Source organism: Balaenoptera physalus, assembly GCF_965194825.1.
Source record: "Balaenoptera physalus genome assembly, chromosome: 20".
Lineage (NCBI taxonomy): Eukaryota > Metazoa > Chordata > Mammalia > Artiodactyla > Balaenopteridae > Balaenoptera > Balaenoptera physalus.
In genome coordinates, this window is record NC_138901.1 from 41838904 (window position 1) to 41861825 (window position 22922).

At 40.7% G+C, this 22922-nt stretch overlaps 1 protein-coding gene across 10 annotated transcripts in view; it reads right to left on the reverse strand.

Moving 5' to 3' along the window:
• Window positions 1–13511, reverse strand: part of BCAS3 (BCAS3 microtubule associated cell migration factor) — a 565907-nt gene extending 552396 nt beyond the window's left edge. For 2 of the 10 annotated variants that reach the window (XM_082439970.1, XM_082439971.1), the window contains exons 1-4: window positions 13348–13507; window positions 11526–11613; window positions 6711–6765; window positions 1347–1422 (exon numbers count right to left, since the gene is read on the reverse strand). In XM_082439970.1, the coding sequence (XP_082296096.1) occupies window positions 1347–1422; window positions 6711–6765; window positions 11526–11596 (202 nt within the window). In that variant the 5' untranslated portion in view covers window positions 11597–11613; window positions 13348–13507. Of the gene's footprint in view, window positions 1–1346; window positions 1423–6710; window positions 6766–11525; window positions 11614–13331 lie in introns of all 10 variants that reach the window. The other 8 variants (XM_082439973.1, XM_082439974.1, XM_082439976.1 and 5 more) reach the window with 6 other exon arrangements.
• Between the last annotated feature and the right edge of the window lie 9411 nt (window positions 13512–22922).

Sequence of the window (22922 nt, forward strand, 5' to 3'; positions counted from 1 at the left end):
TGACCACATTTTCTTTGTTATTAAATCAAGAAAAGTCCTCTAATACATTCTGACATCTACAAAGCAAATATACTTCCAGGAGGGAAAAGAGTATGAATTCATGAGGAATTGGTGATAGAAAACAAAAGATGACCGACACTTAAATAGTTATTAATAAAGAAGGAAAAGGAAGAAAGAAAAGAAGAATATACTAGTAAACAAGGAAATTCGACAGTCATAAAAAGAAAGGAAATTTTAAATAGAATAAGCTTTCAAAGAGAAATAGTGTAGGAAAAGTTTATATATCATAAATAATCACCTATACAAATGAATGTGTTATTCTCCACAGAGGGCACAAGTTGTCATTTGAACAAACCAGCTGACAGAGAATCCAAAATTCAAAAGAAACCTATTTGCAGAAGTGACACTTAGCCTCTCGCATCCTGGACCGTAGCTTTTAAAGGAAAATACGGTATTTTAAAAGTCTCAGAGGAGACTAAGACTCAAGAGTATGGTATCCATCAAGGTCCAAGTGAAAACAACTCCGTGTATTCATAATTGGGAATTTAATACAGACAACTCGTTACACAGATGACAGAATAGCTAAGAAGCCAAAAAAGGAACTGTGAGGCAACCTACTGGATTAGCAATGGCAGGCAGCCATTACCACCCCTATACTAGGGAGACAGGGAGGAGGGCAGGGCGCTGGAGTCACCTGGCAGAAACTGGAACCCCAGTGGAGCTGCCGAGGTGAAGTGAAAACCAGGGAGGAAATGCAGCTGCTGACAGAGAGGGAGAGGGAATAATACTCTTCCCTTTCTCCCATCCTCCCTTTCAATTACCCACCAGTGTCTCCCAAACTCAGCCAGAGGAAAACAGACATGGCAGCCTCGGAAACAGACAAGCAGCAGCCCCCTTGCAAGAGGGAGCAGGAAGGAGCAATGAAATGGAAGGTATCTGAGAACAAACAGGCCTTGAACTGGCATACATTCTGCTCAGAAAAATAATTTTAAAGTCTAAAAAGTTCAACACTAATGATTATTTTGCAGTTATAAATCCTATACAAGTAACCAAACTGGAATTACAAAAACTTCTTTTCTAAGAAATTGTTATCTCACTTGGACTTGAAGTTTAAGGCTAGGCACTACATGTTACAGTGACTCTAAGACTTGTACAATACAATATTAGTTCTAATCAAGTTTCTGTAGTTGAATATGTTACTTTTTAAATTAAAAATAAATTTATTTTTAAAACTTAAAAAGTCAAAGAAAAAGTAATCTGACGAAAAGTAAGGGTTCTCTTTTTGGAATCAGGTCAACCTCAAACAAACACTGAATTCATATGCCCCCCAAAAGTTAAAACCATACCATTTAAATCTGCATTTTCAAATCTGACCCAGACTATTTTCTCCTTTTCTTCTGTTAGAGGTGTTCCACTGTAAGCCTGCATAGTAAACAGAAACACTTGAATGAAAATGTTTTACAGCTCAAATATTACTGATGTTCAAAACAAAAAGTAACTTAAATAAGGCCAACCCTATCCCCCTCCAACCTCACCAATCCTACATCTTGAGAACCAGCACATCTTGTAATATTTTTATTTTTAAAGAAAGTTACCCAGGAGTCTGATAACCTTGGTCAGAAAAGGGTTTTTAGCCTAAGAATTACAGAAACCTAAAATACAATGATCATAGTCTATTAGGAAGCATCACTCTAATTCAAAGGTACTCAAAAAACTAATCTCCTATACTGGTCAACAAAGCTGAAGAAATACACCAAACTACCACACATACCTATTTAGTTCCCAGGTGTTTATGATCAGGCAATTACACTCTACCTAGAATTGTCAAGAGCATTACTTTCTGCTAATCACCAGTTCCGGGTGGAGGGCATGGCCAGGGTTGGGGGTAGAAAAAAACGTATTACTTTTTCAGTCTCTTATCTGGCCTCTGAACCCAAACTATTAGCTTTCTTGCAAGCCTGCAAGGGTCACAAAGATAAGCCTGAACTGCTGTGAAGTCACAGGAAAAGTATCAACAGTACCCATCAATATTCAAAGGGAGTCATCTCTCCTCAAATCAAATGTTTTAATTTAAAACTGTCTAGATTTTCTAGATTGTATACACTTGCAAGCACTTAGAATGTCAACAGAAAGCTGCAACGTTTTCAGTTATAAAGTGGTGTTCAGTTCACAGAACAGTTATTTAATATAAGCTGGATCAAAAGCATTCAAAAACCACTATCCCATATATAATCTGTGTTATACACAACTTGCTTTAAATTTCCATGCAGTTTTACAGCCCTTTTCCTTTACTGCACAAGGTTAACGGCCACTGAAAATATTACTAAAAGACAGGGTTACTCTAATAGTAGGTTTACTATGCAAAAAGAAAAAAAAAGTTATCTTACACATCCTTATGATTTCAATTGTTTAAAAAAACAAGTTGTGTATAGGGCAGTTAATTCCTTTGGAGAAAAGGAAAACCTGCACTAGAACCAACTAATTCATCTACTTTATCTTCAACCATCTCATCCTCATCTTCTTCCTCTTCTTCCTTGGTCTTGCTCTCTTCATTCTTGAAAATTCTCCTTTTTAATATAAACTTCTCATTTGGGAATAATTTTAGATTACTAAACAGTACAGAGTTCTCATATACTCCTCAGCCAGTTTCCCCTACTGTTAACAATCTAACCTAACCAAATCTTACCCTACCATGGTACATTTGCCAAAGCTATGAGACTAACGCCAGTGCATTACCACTAATTAAAGCCCCAGACTTTATTTGGATTTCAGCAGTGTTTCCACTAATGTCCTTTCTCTGCTACAGGACCCAATCCAGGATACCACATTGCATTTAGGACCACCTCTTTTTTCCTATGTCAGGCTCTCCCTTAATCTGGTAAAGCTATAACATATACAATATCTTCTTCCATTTAGCAGATTTATTATAAGGCTGATAATCACCTGCATTACTCAACATTCCCCCAATTCCTCTGCAACATTTGCACGGTGTTCTCCTTTGATTTCTGGCCGATATGCAGCACGAAACAAGGTTAAAAGAGGCCTTTCAGTGAATTGAGATTCTTAAACTTTTTTCTTTCCCCTTCAGGGGGAAACAAGACTTTCATAAGGAGGCCTGCATACTTTTGCTATGTCTTCAAGGTTTCCTCTCTCCTTAGCAGACACAGTGTTCTCTACTAAGCATTTTTGAAAAAATTCTGTGAAGTTGACTGAAGAGGGTTGCTTCTTGTGTGCCTTCCTGCAGATTGGCATCAAGAAGGCATATGACATCATGTCATTGTGCCTCTCAGCTTTCTATGATATCCTTTGCTCATGTTTAGGTATCTTACTGTCAGTGAAGCACAGACTCACCCAGTGCCCATCCAGGTTTATTTGCTATCTTACTGGAGGTCAGTGCGCTGCCACACAAAAGTTTGTTATTTCTCCCCCCAGCACTGATTTTTAGCCCTCCTTCTCCAACCAAGATCCAACTGCTCTAGCTCTCTTATTTACAGTTGAAACTTCCACCCCATTACTGAGTACAGGATTTATCTCTCCTTTTATTTCTTATCTAGTTTCTAACGCATATACACGTTCATAAGCGCAAAGTTATTGTTCAATTTTAAAAAAACACAGCAACAATCACTATAGATATGTTGTGTTTTATTTTTTCACTGGAGAGGAAGTAACTTCCATTGTGTGCTATTTGTCAAAAGTATAATTTTTAATCACAGCAAATTATTCTATAGGGACCACATATCACAATTTGCTTGACTGCTACTGACATTTGGGCAGGCTACAATTTTTCACACTGAAAAATGTCAAAATTTCTCACTGAAATGAAAAGTTCTGAGCTTTAACTTTTTTCTTTGCTGAATTCTTTTAAAATAAATTTTCAGAAGTACAATTATTATATCAAACGGCACAGTTAGGGTTTCTACCAGCTGTCAGTGACATCTGCGTCAGTGACACAGTAGGAACTCACTCTATTTATGACAGCTGAAGAAGCTGATACCAGTCTAACAACACATTTTCTCCCTTTTAGGCATATCTGGAGACCCAGAGAATAATTTCTAAGCTCCATGAATTTGATAATTCCCAGAATAGGGCAGGAGTTGGAACATAACATCAGCAAAAATATATCATTTTCCAAATGTCTGACCACAAATTGCCAATGGGGGATTACGGATTAAATGTGGAAAAAAGGAGACCATGGGTCACCAAATCTGGCCCACGACCTGTGTTCATAAATAAAGTTTTATTTTAACACAGCCACACCCTTTCTTTTACATAAAAAGCAGGGCTGCGTAGTTACAACAAACATTGTATGAGGGACTTCCCTGGTGGCGCCGTGGTTAAGAATCCGCCTGCCAATGCAGGGGACACAGGTTCAAGTCCTGGTCCAGGAAGATCCCACATGCCGCGGAACAACTAAGCCCGTGAGCCACAACTACTGAGCCTGCACTCCGGAGCCCATGAGCCACAACTGCTGAGCCCGCGTGCCACAACTACTGAAGCCTGCGTGCCTAGAGCCCGTGCTCCACAACAAGAGAAGCCACCGCAATAAGAAGCCCGCACACTGCAACAAAGAGTAGCCCCTGTTTGCTGCAAATAGAGAAAGCCCGCGCACGGCAACAAAGATCCCACACAGCCAAAAATAAAAATTAAAAAGCAAAAATTAACATTGTATGAATTGCAAAGCTTCTCTGGCCCTTTACAGAAAGAGTGTGCCTGACTGCTACACTAGACCATGAAGCCTTAAGGACAGGCACTGACTATCCCCCAACTTAATACAGCACCTGACCGGTAGTGCCTGAATTTTTGCTTTCTTTCCACAGTCACTAGAATAATGACTTACCTAACATAAATTTCTTAAATGAGTATTCTAATTCTTAGATCCGGGACTACAACTTCACTTCTGAAGTGACTTAACTCTGATCCCAGTCTTCACAGTCAATTGCATGAATTACCCCCTTTCTAATGTATAATCCTCATGAAAACTAAGTTAATCTTCCACCTTCCGGCGTTTTTACCCTATCAGTTTTAGCAGCCCCCTATTTTCAATCTATTGCTCAACCTAGTATTCTTGTTTCTCTAGCAAACTCTCCAACTATTCCCTCAAAGCCTCTGACTGCAGCCTCTCTCCTCCAGCCAACAAAAACTGCTTGCTACGCAGGGTTTCCATTAGCACAAAAGGTGCCTTTGTAAAAATCTGATAAAGGGGCACTCTACAGCAGGCAGATTACCAATATTTTTAAATGCCCCTTCCTTGGAACTAGTCTCACGTCAGGGCTCAGGGCTTAAGAGAAAGGTGCAGTTTGTAGAAGACCAAGTTGGATTTCGGCCCCTGATTGTTCTCTAAGCCTGTACTGTACAGAGTACAAGATTCTCCACAGCCACAGCAACGCTGCTGCCTACCATATCCAGCTGGGCAGTTTCCTTTACCATCAGATTCCCAACCTTGCCATTCATTTCCACTAACGCTACTTCCAATGTCCTTTGGAACTTGACTCTTTCACGCTTTCTTTGCTATGCATTCCCTTAGCAATTACATATTCAGTCTGTACTATCAAGTGCAACACTTAGTGATATGTTGCTATTACCTCTGACTGCTTCAAGCCATTTGACTTCCCTTCTTAACCAAGTTCCTCAAGAAAAGAAAGCATTTGTTTTTCCTTACATGCCCCACAGACCTTGTCATTGTGGCCTATTTTCATTAAAGTTGACCGAACATAATAATGGAATACCAAACATGCCTTGATACTTTCCCTTATTTGATGAATACAATTTATTAATACAACTGAAATCTGGATTTTAGACTTTTCTAGGTAGGACCTTCTCATAAAGCTGGGACACTGGATCCATGAGTGTTCTTTCTGAAAAGTGCAATTACAGATACCACAGCAGTCAGAACACTCAGAACACAGCAGTCAGACATCATCACAGGAGAAAACACAGAAACCTTTCCCTTCAGTAGTTCCACTAAGCAGTGTTTCCCAAAGATATTGTTTCACAAGAATCACCTGAGATTCTTCCTAGCGACACAAGTTACTGGATGCCACCTTAATTCCCCTGAGTCAAACTCACTGGGAGACGGGCCTGGAAATTATTATTTTTAACAAGTGTGCCAAGCGACACCTATGTTAATTTAAGTCTGGGAGACGGTGCACTAGAGGTGATCCCAGGAGGGCTCCTCTCACTCTTTATTCTCACATTTACATAGAGGGAACAGTAAAGGGCTTACTCTCTTATAAGTTAGAGTAACAAGGCAAGCTATAATTGGCATAAAACTACTGCTCAATAGGAAAGTGATACAGATTTGACCTCAATGTAGTATTTAGTTAATACAGTATCTAGTTAACCAAATGCAAAGCATATATTGCTTATTTCACTTCCAACAGGCAACATTTAACTAGGACAAGAGAAAGATTTTGGAAAGAGAACCCAAATAGACAGTTCCAAGCCCCATCTCTCAGCTAATATCGCACCTTGATTCCTCTTAGTAAAGCAAGGGCTGAGGAATAATAATTATGCCACCGTCAGCACAAAACTAAGGCACATCTAACAATAACAGCAAGTATGGTTCTACCCTACCAATGCTCGGGATGCTAAAACATCAAAAGTCTTTCTAAAGTTGATGATACTGGTGTCAAGTTTAGGGAACAGAATATTTCAGAGCTTCCCTGGCCAAGAGTAAAGCCTACTATTTCTGAAACCACACAGACACTTACCTGGGGCACAACATCCTGCAGAAAAGTCACGACACTTTCCATGTAGGACTGCTCCCTGAAAAAGGGTGAAATGGATAAAATTTATCATGACAGCTTAATACGAAACATGGAAAAGCTCTTTCTACAAGCCCTAATAAAGTTATTCATAATTCCAAAAAAATAGAAAAAACAACTCTCATCACCTGATAATTCTGCTAACCTGCTTTCTTAATTTCTTTGAATATGTTATTAAATGCAAATGAGATTTTAAAATTTTTAAACATTATCTTTTCTTTTCTGTTTTTTTTTTTTTTTTTGGCCACGCCATGGGGCTTGTGGGATCTTAGTTCCCCAACCAGGGATTGAACCCCCGCCCCCTGCAGTGGAAGCGTGGAGTCCTAACCACTGGACCACCAAGGAATTCCCAAACATTATCTCTTCTTAAAAGTCATGCTCCATTTTTTTTTTTTAGGGACTTCGCTGGTGGCGCAGTGGTTAAGAATCCGCCTGCCAGTGCAGGGAACACGGGTTCGAGCCCTTGTCCGGGAAGCTCCCACATGCTGCGGAGCAACTAAGCCCATGCGCCACAACTACTGAGCCTCCACTCTACAGCCCACGAGCCACAACTACTGAAGCCTGCGCACCTAGAATCCATGCTCCGCAACTAGAGAAGCCACTGCAATGAGAAGCACGCGCACCACAACGAAGAGTATTCCCCACTCGCTACAACTAGAGAAAAGCCCGCGCGCAGCAATGAAGACCCAACGCAGCCAAAAATAAATTAAAATTTTTAAAAGTAAAATAAAAATAAATAAAAATTTAAAAAGTCATGCCAATTTTTTTTAATTGAAGTACAGTTGATTTCCATTATTGTGTTAGTTTCAGGTGTACAGCAAAGTAATTCAGTTATATATTTTTTTCTGATTCTTTTCCATTATAGGTTATTACCAGATATTAAATATAGTTCCCTGTGCTATACAGTAAATCCATGTTGTTTACGTATTTTATATATAGTAGTATCTGTTAATACCATACTCCTAATTTATCCCTCCCTCTCTCTTTCCCCTTTGGTAGCCATAAGTTTGTTTTCCATGTCTGTAACTCTGTTTCTGTTTTGAAATATAAACGTTCATTTGTATTATTCTTTAGATTCCACATGTAAGTGATATCATATAACATTTGTCTTTCTCTGCCTGGCTTACTTCACTCTAGGTCCATCCATGTTGCTGCATATAGCAATATTTGCTTCTTTTTTATGGCTGCACGCTCTCTTACTTTGATACAGATAGAACTTTTAACTCGTATTTGAAGGAGTGCTGACAGAAGACTTGGCTAAAGAAGGACCTTCCTCTTGAGTCAGGGCAGAAGAATGCCCTAGTTAGAGCAAGAAAAACTGTTGCTGAGGACTCAGTATTTAGTGACCTTCTCTTTAACCTGGTTAAGAACCTAGTCCCTTACTTGTATCTAGCAAAATGAATCTATATTTTGCTGCAGGTGCAGGCATTAGGAGGAGTTATTAAACAGTCCTCACAGAACTTTCGGTGTGGATAAGGTATGAGAAAATATCAAAATGCATGAAAGTGAAGAACTATTAAGGACACTAAGATATTTTAAATGGGAAATATATGGAGATCAGCAAATGGAGGGAAAAAATTTTTCTTCAAAATATATACCAAATCATGGGCTTCCCTGGTGGCGCAGTGGTTGAGAGTCCACCTGCCAATGCAGGGGACACGGGTTCGAGCCCTGGTCTGGGAAGATCCCACATGCCGCGGAGCAACTGGGCCCGTGAGCCACAATTACTGAGCCTGCGTATCTGGAGCCTGTGCTCCGCAACAAGAGAGGACTCGATAGTGAGAGGCCCGCGCACCGCGATGAAGAGTGGCCCCCGCTTGCCGCAACTAGAGAAAGCCCTCGCACAGAAACGAAGACCCAACACAGCCATAAATAAATAAATAAATAAATATTTTAAAAAATATATATATATATACCAAATCAAATTCATTTCAGAGAAATGTGAAAAATTACATTTGAAGAAAATAATGTGTTACCCTAAATCCTATTTTTTAAAAAGGCAATATGCCTTAGATACCGACAAAAACTGAGTAGGCCTTAAAAAAAAAATTTGATTAGGCCTGCCCCTCCAACCTCATTTTTCTCCCACTCTCGTAACTTACTCTGCTTCAGTCACATGCAACTTCAATTCTTAGACTACACCAAGCTCTTCTTTGAATCAAGACCTTTACACCAGCTTTTTTTCTGCATGGATCCCTTCGCAAATTCTTCCCTGCCTTTTAGATCTCCAGCCTAAGTGTTACCTCCTCAGAGAGGCCTTCCCTGACGGCCTTAAATCATACTCCCCAATGCTGTTCTCTATCATAGCACACCAGGCACTGACCAGAACCTGTAATTACTTATTTACTGTGTCCCCCACTAGAATGCAAACTCTATTACAGAAAGGAATCCATCTTTCATATTTACCTTATATCTCCAGAATCTATAAGCCAGTACTTAGGCACAGAGTAGATGCTCAAGCATTACTTGTTAAAAGAATACTGAATAAATTAAAGAACTTCAAAAAACACTAAAATTATGTATTGCATAACAAAAAGCAATATATGTGGAATACCATATGGTGAGGCAGCATAGAATAGTGCATAAGCACACAGACTCTGGAGACAAACTGCCTGGGTTTGATCCAGGTTTCCCTTCTTGGATGTTACCAAGGAAAATTTTTCCCTCTCTGCTTTGGTTTCCTCATCTGTAAAATGAAGATTGCAACAGTACCTAACTCATAGCTAATAATATGCTTAGCCTGTTGCCATGGTCCACAGTTAGCAAAGAAATATATAGCCCTGGGAAATGCAGGAGGGAAAAAAAAGCAAGTATAACGGTGAAATATCATACTATACATATATTTTTTGTTAGTCTGAGAAGGCAATTTTATGTAACATGCTAAACTGCTCAAGGGAAATAATCCAAAATGCTACAATTCCCTTATGAACACTTTGAAAGACAGAAAACAAACTTTATCTCCTTAGCCAGGTATTCAAGGGTCTTAATTGTCCACCCCAACCTCCTTTAAACAGGTCAACTTCCCTAGATTTCATTTATGAAAATAGCCTGCCTTTCCCACCTCTGCTTACTCCACTGCCTTTGCCGAAAATGTGTCCTTGATTCTAATTGCCCAAATTGTATTCAGCCCTTAAAGTACACTATAAATGTTAGCTTTTTCAAATTTTATGTATTTATTTTTGGCTTCATTGGGTCTTTGTTGCTGTGTGCGGGCTTTCTCTAGTTGCGGCGAGCGGGGGCTACTCTTCGTTGTGGTGCGTGGGCTTTTCGTTGCGGTAGCTTCTCTTGTTGCGGAGCACGGGCTCTAGGCACGCAGACTTCAATATATGTGGCTCACAGGCTCTAGAGCGCAGGCTCAGTAGCTGTGGCGAACGGGCTTAGTTGCTCCACGGCATGTGGGACCTTCCCGGACCAGGGCTCGAACCCATGTCCCCTGCGTTGGCAGGCGGATTCTTAACCACTGTGCCACCAGGGAAGTCCAAATGTTAGCTTCTTAATGAAACCTTTTCAGATCTAAAATACTCCCACTAAAATATTCCCTCCAATCAAAATTTTAAATAAATAATAGGGACTTCCCTGGTGGTGCAGTGGTTAAGAATCCGCCTGCCAACGCAGGAGACATGGGTTCGAGCCCTGGTCCGGGAAGGTCCCACATGCCGTGGAGCAACTAAGCCCGTTTGCCACAGCTACTGAGCCCGCATGCCACAACTGCTGAAGCCCATGCACCTAGAGCCCATGCTCCGCAACAGAGAAGCCACCGCAATGAGAAGCCCGCGCACCGCAACGAAGAGTAGCCCCCACTCACCACAACTAGAGAAAGCCTGCACACAGCAAAGAAGACCCAACGCAGCCATAAATAAATAAATAAATAAATAAATAAAATAATTACTTTAAAAAACAAAATATTCCCTCTAAATTCCCATGCTGCTTTGCTGGCATCTTTTTTATTCATTAGAGTGCTTGCAAGTATACACATCTTAAAACTACATTAGGGACTTCCCTGGTGGTCCAGTGGTTAAGAATCCGCCTTCCAATGCAAGAGACGCCAGTTCGATCCCTGGTCAGGGAACTGAGATCCCACATGCCGTGGGGCAACTAAGCCCGTGTGCACTCTAGAGCCCACACGCCACAACTAGAGAGAAGCCCCCACGCCGCAACAAAAGATCCCATGTGCCGCAACTAAGACCCGACGCAGCCAAAGAAAAACAGAAAAAAAAACCATTAGATTATAAGCTCCTGCAAAGTATAGCCATGCTTTGTCAAAAAAATGCTTAAAAATATAGAAATGTACTCTTTATGACATTCACTTTGAAACTTTCTGACTGAGACCTAGAGTGATACATCACAATCTAGTAAACATATACATAGATATGAATGAATATTATCTATGTGCGTGTCAGAACACAATACGAACTCCCAACTATATTTTCTACTACATTCTATTTCATTTTTTGAATAATGGTCCTGGTCCACTAAACTGATTTAATGACCCACTAACTGTTAAACCTGAGGTTTGAAAAAGCAGTACTCAAGGATAAAATACAGTGCTTTTCAAGTACTCTATAAATGTGCTAAATACATCAAACTGACCCTCCAATTATTGCTTTTATTTGGCCTTGGCAACGATGTTTATCATCCTGTAAAACCAAAATTAAACAGATGTTACAAAAGTAAGCACTGCTTAGAAAGGAAACCTAAATGTTAGTTACTATTCTGAGTAATCTTTCCTTTACCTATCAGGCTTAACTGAAATTTGCTTACGTGACAGCCTGAGGGCGAACCACGACTCCACCAGTACAACGACTGGGTCTTCTGGGGGAATCTGTAGCCATTGCTTCATTCACAAAACCTGTTTCCAGAACGAAAAGACAGAAAATAATGGATCATTATTGTTGGGGGTCGGGAGAAAGATACATGGTTGCTCACTAGAGATCCCTTGTCACAAATACCTAAATGTTAGGTCCTAAAATGTAGGAAAATTTCCCAGCAATTCCTATTACACCTAAAAGAGGGGAGTGCAGAAGAGGAAGAAGTAGATAAAAGATTTTTCAAACTACTATGAGGTTTTCTTATTTGGACCAAGCCGCAGAACCACAAAACTAGTTAAGACCCGTGCAGGACCCTTTGATCTACTGCTTTTTTATTGTTTTTGTTTGTTTGTTTGTTTTATTTATTTTTGGCTGCATTGGGTCTTCGTTGCTGCACTCGGGCTTTCTCTAGTTGCGGCGAGCAGGGGCTACTCTTCACTAGAAGTGCGCAGGCCTCTCATTGCGGTGGCTTCTCTTCTCCGTGTCGCAGAGCACGGGCTCTAGGTGCGCGGGCTTCAGTATTTGTGGCACGCAGGCTCAGTAGTTGTGGCTTGTGGGATCTAGAACATAGGCTCAGTAGTTGTGCAGCACGGGCTTAGTTGCTCCGCGGCATGTGGGATCTTCCCGGACCAGGGCTTGAACCTGTGTCCCCTGCATTGGCAGGTGGATTCTTAACCACTGCACCACCAGGGAAGTCCCTGATCTACTATTAACATAAACTAGGAAGGGATGGAAAGTCTAGCACAGGATCACTTTATAAAAACAAATATCCTAACTTTGTGAGCCAAATTAAAGAAATTAAAGAATTTACTGAAATCTTATATTGAGATAATAAAAATATACATGGTATAATATTTTAAGACCAAATGGAACAGTGACGTACTACCTTCCAACTAAGAGTGTTGGGAAAATAGGAGTAAACTGGCCTACGTATCCTGATGGATGTTAACTAGTCTTATTGTGGTGATATTTCGCAGTATATACAAATGTCGAATCATTATGTTGTACACCTGAAACTCATGTAATTTATATGTCAAATATATATATTTTTTTAAAAAAAAAGACTGCACAGTCACAATTTAACAAGACTATCAAAATCATATTTGTAACCTAATTTGTAACCATATTTGTAACCTCTGCTACTGTAACCTAATCACCAGAGTCTAAATAAGTAATAAAAACGTATATGACATTAGAAGCCCTTCCAGTCTCATCACTGAATCCTGATCCTTGAATGTCTAATAAGCACCTGAATCACTGGGGAGGTTTTAAAAGCATGGACTGTATGTGGTTAAGGTTAAAAGAGACAGCAATATTAAAGATCTCTTACACGGCTCAGGAAAGCCCACAGCCTGGAACTAATCTTGAAAGCCCCTAAAACCATCTCTTCTAAGCAGGGAGCATTCTATCACCTTATTTGAAAACTCGCAAACTGATGAGTCCCATCTGCTACAACCAAACCACGCTGTGCCCCAACTAGCCCAGATACCCCTTCCTCAGTGGGTATCTTCACCTCCAGCCCCTGAGCCCTCTCATTTCCATTCCACCCTTTATTCCTCGAAACACAGGCTCCCAAGAACGGTCTTTAAGGGCCCTGTCTCCTGAGGACGACCCTCGCCAGCCCCTCAGGCCCCACTCTCCTGAAAGACATCAGCACGGCGTTACCCATTTCACCTCCAACGCTGAGCCACCGCTGTCCCCGGCCGCCCTCTGGCCCCTTGCCCTCTCTCCCCTCCCCCTCCGATCTCCACAGCTCTACCTCGTCGAATTCCTACCAGCCAAGCCCTCTCCCCTCACGCTGCTCGTCCCACGTCCTCGCCAAGCCTCCTCAAAGCCGCACCACCACCAGCCCTCTCACCGGCCGCCCCGCCGGTAAACGCTGCTCTCCAGCTCAAGACTCACTGTTTGGAGTCTCCCCTCGTGATTGACGGTTACCACTTCCTACCACGCCTCAGCGGAACTACCTTTCTAGCCAATCCTAGAAGCAAACTGGCCGCGGCTGGGCACCGCCCTTAGAGGTCAGCTTTGCCAACCAGCAAGTAGCAAAGAGGCGGACCCGCCTCCCGAAGTGATCCAATCCGCTGAGGCTCGAGGGAAAACACAACAGTATGTAAGTTCGGGTGAAGCCGAGGTGTCAGGTTCGGTTGCGAACGTAGGCCAGGTAGGGAGGAGTTACAAACATGTCTGTTTTCCTTTGCACACAGCCCCTTCGTGGCCTTGTCAAAAAGCATCATGCCGCAGAAGCCTGTGCACGTCACTTGGGTGTCTCAGGCTGGGAGTCGTACCACACGGGGACCGGTCTGTTTACATCGAATTCTCGCGACAGCTGGTTCGAAGCTCAAAGCACGTGGACATGGCAGCTGCCAATCACTTTTAGCTGGCCAGTCAGCCATCCCGAACGCGCCTTCTGCCCCGCCCTTTTCAATGTGTTTACCTTCCGGGAGCCTAGGCTGGCTAGCGCTGGTGGGCTGCCCTGGAGCCTGGGTGGTGATCTGAATGAGGGGTGCGGCTGGTATTGTTGTCAGTTTGACCTAGGTTTGTGGACCACACCTGACTCCTTCCTACCTATTTACACTTCCCGTAAGGAACATATTGAGATCGCTCTGGTGTCATTCCGTCGGTTACATTTCTTATATAATAATATTTATTGTTCTATTGAAGGAACGCTCAACACAGACTTAAGCACTTCATAAGTACTATCAAATTTAATACTTTTGACAATCCCATGAAAATATGGCTTATTAATAGGCATGGGGTTTGTAACAAAGTGGCTGATACAGCAGTAAAAACTTTTAAAAGGTTTTAGCACTGTGAAGGAGGGAAAAATTTAGTAGAGAAACTACCTCACCAGAAATATGCAGTTAATCAGGTGCTGGACAGATAGATGATGATATAGGTATAGATATAGCCAAGAAACCACCCATTTGCTTGTACGCTCAATTAGTGCCCATAAAAAGGACACCCAAAGTGATATTTATCAGGCTAATGTTTGGACATTCATGTTCTTCCACTACACAAATTCCCAGCACTGTCGGTCTTTTAAGATTTGCTTCCTACATTAAACCCAGTAATGGAAAAATCTTTCCAGTATTTTGAATTCCCTTTGTTCTTATTGCTATCACTGGCTTACTTTCTTGTTGTCTTTGAAATGTTTTTTGGTTATTTCCCTAATGCATGTCTCATTTTCTCCCACTAGAAAGTTAAATTCCTCCTAGGCATTAATAGACTAAGGCTTTCATGTTGTTGAATCCCCCTTTATACCTAACTACCCTGAACACAACAGATATTTCAAAATTCAGACTTACTTGAATTAAATAATTATTACTCTCATGTTGTCCCTGACCCAGAGCAGGAATAAAGAGAAAATCCAGAGGAGACCAATAGGTAATACTCACAAGTGGGATAACCAGCATTTGTATAAGGTTTTTCAGTTTAAATAGCTGTTTTACATGCATTGTTAAATTCCATAACTCTTTCACTATTCCTCTACAAAGTTATGGAAGAAGCAAGGAAACAAAAATCATAAACACAAATTCATTCATTCAATAAATATTTGAATGCCTACTAAGTGTCAGGCATGTTCTAGGCTCTGGAGATACAGCAATAAACAAATCAACCAATGTGCTTGTCCTCAGCCAGAGAATTTGCATTCTGGTGGGAAGACAGAAATAAACACACAAACAGAGAAATTCAAGTAGTGTAAAATGGTATGGAAAAAAAAATAAGCCAAATAAATAGAGGTCAGAGCTGGCTTATTTTAGGTAATGTGGTCAGGGAAGGCCTCTCAGGAGATGGCATTTGAACAAAGACTTCAATGAAGTAGTAAGAAAGCTGCTCTGAGGGAAAAGCAGTCAGGATAAAAGAAACAACAGGTACAATGGCCTTAAGAAAGGAATGAATTTTGAAGAAGAATGAGAAAAACAGTGTTGTTAAATAAAGTAGATTCAATTGAAAATGATAGCAAACTAGTTAGGAGAGGTAGGCAGTGGCCAAATGAAGTATAGTGTATAGAATTATAAGGACTTTTAGTTTTATTCTAGGGTGGGACTCTATTGGAGGACTTTCAGCTAGGAAGTGTCATGATCATACTTATATTTCTAAAAGATCGTTCTATCTACTAAACAGAATAAACTGTCATTAGGGAGGGGACAAGAGTGGAAACAGTGGGTCAAGTAGGGAGGCTATTTCACTAGACCAGATGGGAGAGCTGTCTAGAACTGGGCCTAGAAGTGAAGCAGCAGAGGTGAAAAGTAATCAATTTCAGAATATTTTGGAAGACAGAACTAAAAGAACTTGATAATGGGTTGCATGTGGGATAGAAGGAAATGAGAGAATCAGGGATGATGCCTATGCTTTGGGCTTGAGCAACTGAGTGATGACGTTTACAGATAGGATGAACCCTGTTGGAAGTTATACATTTTTTAGTGGGGGTGAATTTCTGTGCCCTGGTTTCATCCTTTGTAAATTGTAAAAAAAAAAAATTATTAGCCTCATAGAATTTTTTTTTATTAATGTGATGTTTTGATAGGAGGTTGTGTTTTATGTTGTTTATTTTATTTATTTATTTATTTATTTATTTATTTGGCCACGTCATGGCATGCAGGATCTTAGTTCCAGACCAGCCATCAAACCTGTGCCCCCTGCAGTGGAAGCACAGAGTCCCAACAACTGGACCTGCCAGGGAATGCCCAGGATTTTTTTAAATTAATTAATTAATTTATTTATTTATTTATTTATGGCTGCATTGTGTCTCCGTTGCTGCGCGAGAGCTTTCTCTAGTTGTGGTGAGCGGGGACTACTCTTCATTGCAGTGCGCGGGCTTCTCATTGCAGTGGCTTCTCTTGTTGCAGAGCACGGGCTCTAGGCGCATGGGCTTCAGTAGTTGCGGCATGTGGGCTCAGTAGTTGCGGCTCACGGGCTCTAGAGCGCAGGCTCAGGAGTTGTGTTGCACAGGCTTAGTTGCTCCGCAGCATGTGCGATCTTTCCGGACCAGGGCTCGAACCCATGTCCCCTGCATTGGCAGGTGGACTCTTAACCACTGCACTACCAGGGAAGTCCCAGCAGGGTTTTTTTTTAAGTTTTAAAATTTTGCAAAGTTTAATGTTGGTACTATTTACATCATATTTTATACTATTTAATCTTTGCAAAGACATTGTATACACAAAGATACAAATTCGATAACTGAAAAATATGGAATGTTTCCTGAATTTGCATGTAATCCTGTGCAAGGGCCATGCTAATCTTCTCTGTGTCATTCCAATTTTAGTATATGTGCTGCCAAACCGAGCACAAGCCTCACAATTCCACAAGTGGGATTCTTATGAGGTGTAAATAAATTTAAAATTCTCAGAACCAGTTAGAAATTTGTACAAATTAACTCGTTCTAATTACTAACTTGCCAGTCTTACCGGGTTGAGAAGGTCTGAACCTTAGGACCTGCTTTCCTTTCTTATCAAAGTTTTCCTGCCAGAACACCATATGTTATTACTTGCCTTGAGTTGGAAAACAGTTTGCATTCACACCTGTAAATTTATTCATCCTTCTATCTTATGTAAGGTTTTTGCACGCAATTCTCAATTCTTGAAGAGATGACAACAGATTTTGGTTTTCTACTGTCATGTGAGAATATTAGGCCCCAGCAGTGTGCCATTGTGAGGAAGTAAAAGTGCTGCAGTAAACCGAAAAACAAAACAAAGAAAACCCAGCTATACTCCGTTTTTTCTCCACAAAGATGGTGTTCGATTCTCTCATCAGCCTTCAAATAGGGAGAAAATAGAATTTGTGGTGATCATGTTTTGAATGGACGTGAATTGTGGGTGCTTAGTACATATTGGCAGCTGATGAGTCACTTCAGATTATTGGGACGTGGGGAACCTTTTCACAATCTGTTCTTGGGATTGAGCAGTCCCAGCTAGGAAACTCATTTTCAGTGTGAGAGTAACTTCAAGCTAGAGTCCTTGTTCTTCCAGCTGCTATAATGGCCTATTGTAACAAATCACTGATTACTAAAGCTGCCTCTCCGGTGGCCATGCAAATCAAAAACAAAAGTTCCCAGTTCCCAGAGATTTGTCAGAGAACTATCCATATGCAAACCAAATGTCAAGGTCAGTTTATACTTTCTCCCCTCTTTTTCTTTGGTAGGATTAGGATTCTTTTTTTAGCCTCAAACAAGCCATTGCCTCACTTGTTTTGGCCACCAAAAACACTTGGACAATAATCACATGATTTAAGCAGTGGTGAAATCATCTGATTTCACACAGAGCTGTGGTGAACATTAATATTTTAATTGTCAGTCAAGCATAAGGAAAAACAAAGAGGGAATTCCCCGGCGGTCCAATGGTTAGGACTCCACACTTTCACTGCTGAGGGCAGGGGTTCAATCACTGGTGGGGGAACTAAGATCCTGCAGGCTGTGCCAAAAAAAAAAAAGAAAAGAAAAGAAAAGAAAAAAGGAAAACAAAGAGGTAAAAAAATCATCATCGGGCTTCCCTGGTGGCGCAGTGGTTGAGAATCTGCCTGCTAATGCAGGGGACACGGGTTCGAGCCCTAGTCTGGGAAGATCCCACATGCCGCAGAGCAACTAGGCCCGTGAGCCACAACTACTGAGCCTGTGCGTCTGGAGCCTGTGCTCCGCAAGAAGAGAGTCCGCGATAGTGAGAGGCCCGCGCACCGCAATGAAGAGTGGCCTCCACTTGCCGCAGCTAGAGAAAGCCCTCGCACAGAAACGAAGACCCAACACAGCCAAAAATAAATAAATAAAAAATAAATTAAAAAAAGAAAAAACACAGTTCAAGTACTTTAAAAAAAAAAAAATCATCATCAAGTGTAAGTTCATCAGTTGTTCAATTGTATCACTCTGGTTGGGGATGTTGATAGCAAGGGTGATTGTATATGTGTTAAGGCAGGCCATATATGGGAAATCTGTACCTTCTGCTCTAATTTTGCTGTGAACCTGAAACTGCTCTAGAAAATGTCTATTAAAAAATTACATTTCTCTAAAATCCTCTAATTGTGAGGTAAAAATACATTAATTACTCACTCCATGGACATTCTCTTGTGCATTCATCAGGCTGAAACTTTTGAACACTACCATTTGTGGTAATAGCCTAAAAATTATAATTCTAAACTTCAGAATTGCAAAACCAACATAATCCAAGGTTATATCACCTCACATCTATTTAATTACAACGCCTGGCCTGCCATTTGTCTGCCCTGCATATTACTAGATAACTGTGGTTTCTAAAACACCATTTCCCACATTTCTATTTGAAATTCTATGTATTTGTTTACTCTATTGGGTCCCTTCACCCTAACCTACAGATCTCTTTAGCCCACTCTGCTCATTCTCAGGCCCAGCAAACTTTCTGAAAATACAGTGATAATTTTTTTGCTTTGTCATTCTCCTGAAACTAGTATTTATAAAGTGGCCATGTAATTTGTCATCCTACCTAGGAAACCTTCATGAAATGAGGCTCTATTAATAATTAAACCAAAAAAATAAGGTAAAGTAGGACTGTCCCCGGCAAACCATGAAGTATGGTTACCCTTTATCTTTGACACATTAGTACTACTTTGTAACTGTTTTGTGCATGATTATATATTTCTGCATGATTATAATTCCATTGTCTATTTAGCTAAAATGTAAACTCTTTAACAGAAGGGATTATTTGTTTCATTTCTATTCTCCATAAGACTCTGCTCACTAACAGGAAAAATTACATGTCAGAACCTCAGTAATTTATCCTACAATTTGGAGCTGGTATTTGTAATTAAAGATACCAGAAAGTAAAACTATTAACAAAGACCAAAAATTAGTTTCATCAGCTGTTTTAATGATGGCCACGGCATAATTTATCTTCCCCTCATATACATAAACCTGGATAAAAATTGCTTTAAATCAGTGAAAACTGAATATGTAGTAACAGTTTTGAGAAGCTAAAATTTTAATATTAGGAAACATTTACAAACATTTATTTAGCACTATATACCTGCCATTGTAGTAGTATTATCTGCATTTTACAGGTGGGGACCAAAACTCAAAGATGTTAAGCCGTTTAGTCCCAAATTCAGGCAAAGTGATAGAAGTGCATGGTTCCTGAAGCCTCAGCTTTCTGCCTGAAAAAGAACCCCAAAGAAAGGGAAAGTACCATGGAGACTGTAGAGAGGGAGGAGCTCAGGAAAGCGACCCCACTGAGTACATTAGGCATGAATCTGATCCTAATCAGCATATTAAAGACTTTGAGAACTTAACTGGCAGATAGATAACTACCCAGGTCCCCAACTAGCTACTGGGTGATGAACACAAGGGACAGATCAAATTACACAATGGCAAAGGATTTGGAAAATGAACTGATGTTGAAACCACAGACCACAGAAGGTGCATTGGAATATGTGGCATTGAGACAGGAAGGGGGCAGGGCACAACCTTTTAAAGAATGACAGCCATTGAGGATGTGACATAAACTGCTTAGCACAAACTAGGTCCAAGATGGCAGATGACTGACTTCCGCTAAACCTTGAGCCTCAGTATATGCTCATTGTAATACGTCAGCAAGCTAAATGACACACCCACAGGCGCCATGACAGTTCCAAGGCCCACCATAAAAGGCCAAAAAATGGGCAGTGGCCCAATCCTTGGAAATCCCCGCCCCTTCCCCAAGATAGTTGGAATAATCCTCCCACTCATTCACCTATGAAATTACCCACCACTATAAAAACTGACAACCCCACACCCTTAAGCCTCTGGCCTTCTGAGATGACCCACATTCAGTGTGTATCTCCCTACATAAACCTTCTTTCACTTTACTATGCCTCGCTCTTGAATTATTTCCTGCACGAAGCCAAGAACCCACACTCAGCAGCCATCCCAGGGACTTGCCTGAGACCTGGGACGGGATGTGACCATCCTCTTGTGCCCCACTTTCTTTCCTGCAACAGCATGAATTAACCAGATTGACTACCTATTAAAACAATGATCTCCATAAGAGCTAAATAAGATTGTCATAATATTCAGATGTCTAGGATAGAATCCAAAATTACATGGTATACAAAGAACCAGGAAAACCTCAATTTGCATGAAAAAAACCATTAACAGATGCCAATACCTAAATGACAAAGAATAATATCTGACACTTTAAAGCTATATTATACAAATGCTCTTGCAAGCAACTGTGAACACTCGACATGAATGGAAAAACAGAAAATCTCAAAAAAGAGAAGATATAAAGAAGAACTGTAAGCAGATAGGGTAGGGGGTCCTTGGAGAAAGAGAACCAGGCCTGGCTTTCTTGACATAAGAGAAGCTATTTTGGCCTAAGCCATTTTGTGATCTAAGCCTGGTCACGAAGCTTGCCCTTGAACAGGTCTCAGTAATTAATGATATTAAGGGAAGTGAGGGAATTCAGGAACAGTGGAAAAGCAGTCAAGAAACAATAGTTCAGTGAAAGAAGTCCTAGTTCCTCCCCAAGGGGTGTACATAACAATCTGATACATGTCCTCTGATACATATCTGGTACAAATCCTTTCCGTGTCCCCCATTTCTTGTTTGTAGGAAATAGGCTTCATTCAGCCTCCTGACCTTCCCTGAGTTCCAAAGGGCAGTTTCAAACTGCTGCTTATCAGGGAAGGGGAGGGAAAGCAGAAACAAAGGGGGAGCAGTCAAGAAACGATAGTGCAGCTGTGGGGCAGGGTCCTGGTTCCTCCTCAAGGAATATAACAATATCTTTGAGTTCTGTAGGAACTATGGCCCCCACTCGGGTGGAGAATGGATACTTAAGGCTGAGCACAAGATTCCTTGAACACGGCTCTGTTACCTCACCATCGACCAATCAGAAGAAAGTCTGCACATGGGAAGTCTGATCCCTCTTCCCCAAATGATTCTCCCTTTAAAAACTTTCATGGTCAAGCAGAATCTTCAAAGTTGATTTTTGGACACCAGTCTGTCTTCTCCCTAGATTGCTGACTTCCTGAATAAAGCAACTCTTCCTTTCCAACCAACACTCTCACCTCCTGAATATTGGCTTTCTGGCGGCGAGCAGCAGAACCTGAGTTCGGTAACACCACTACCTTCCTCCTGGGAGAAGAAGCTGGAGATTAAGTTAATAATTGATCATGCCTATATAATGAAGCCTCCATGAAAATCCCTGAACTGTGGGCTTTGGAGAGCTGCCAGACTGGTGAACAGACTCATGTGCTGGGAGGGTGGTACAACCCAAATCCATGGGGACAGAACCTCCTACACTTGGAACCCTTCTGGACTTTCCTGATGTCTCTTCATCCAGCTGTTCATCTATATCTTTATTATATGATAAACCAGTAAACACATTTCCCTGAGTTCTGTGAGCTGTTCTAGCAAAGTATCAAACCTGAGGTGGTGATTGTGGGAATGCTGATTTATAGTCAGCCAGCCCAAAGAGTAGGTGACAACCTGGGAGATGCAATTGGCATCTGAAGTGGGGGCAGCACCATGAGACTGAGCCCTTAACTTGTGGGATCAGATGGATAGTGTCAGACTGAACTGAACTGTAGGACACACCGTTGGTGTCTGCAGAATATTGCAGCATTGCTTGGTGTAGGAAAACCCACACATCTGGCATCTTAAGTATTATGAGTGTGAGTAAAGGAAGAAATAGTGTTTGTTTTCCATTCAGTGGACACGGTTAAGTAGTGGCATAGGTGAATAACATATCCAGAGTAGAATACGAAAGAATGAGGAGGCGCTGTGATGTACTGATGTGGAAAAATCTTTAAGAGAGAAACATGTATAGTTGCATGTCTATGTACAGATTTGTTGGCTACCCTGGGGACTAAGGTGAGGGTAGTACCATTTTATAAATCATGAATTTTCCATCATGCATTATACTACTGATGTATACATTATAGGCAAATAAAATTTAATAAAAATAATATAAACATTAAAACCTTATTTGTTAATTGCATAACATCTTTAACTCGTTAAAGAAAAGGCCTAAAAACAGCCCTAGGTACACATACAAAAGAGCTAATTTTACCTTTTAGTTATATATCTCAAACCAAAAATGTTTCCAGTATTAGACAGCTATTAGTATGGTATGGAACTGGACTCTATGGCACTATAAATGTGACCTAGGAAAGAATGCTATGACATTTACATTAAAAAATTGATCTGAAAAATAAAGATGGAAAAATTCTTCACAAAAAATTGACTCCAAAAGTGTATGCTACTTGCTATATGTCATTACCTTGGAAAGATCTGAAAAACAAACTCTTTAGTTTTGAAAAACTAGCCAAAATTAATGTTTCACCTGAACCACTGGTTCTCAATTAATCCTTTTTTTTTTAAGGGAAATTTTTATTTATTTATTTATTTATT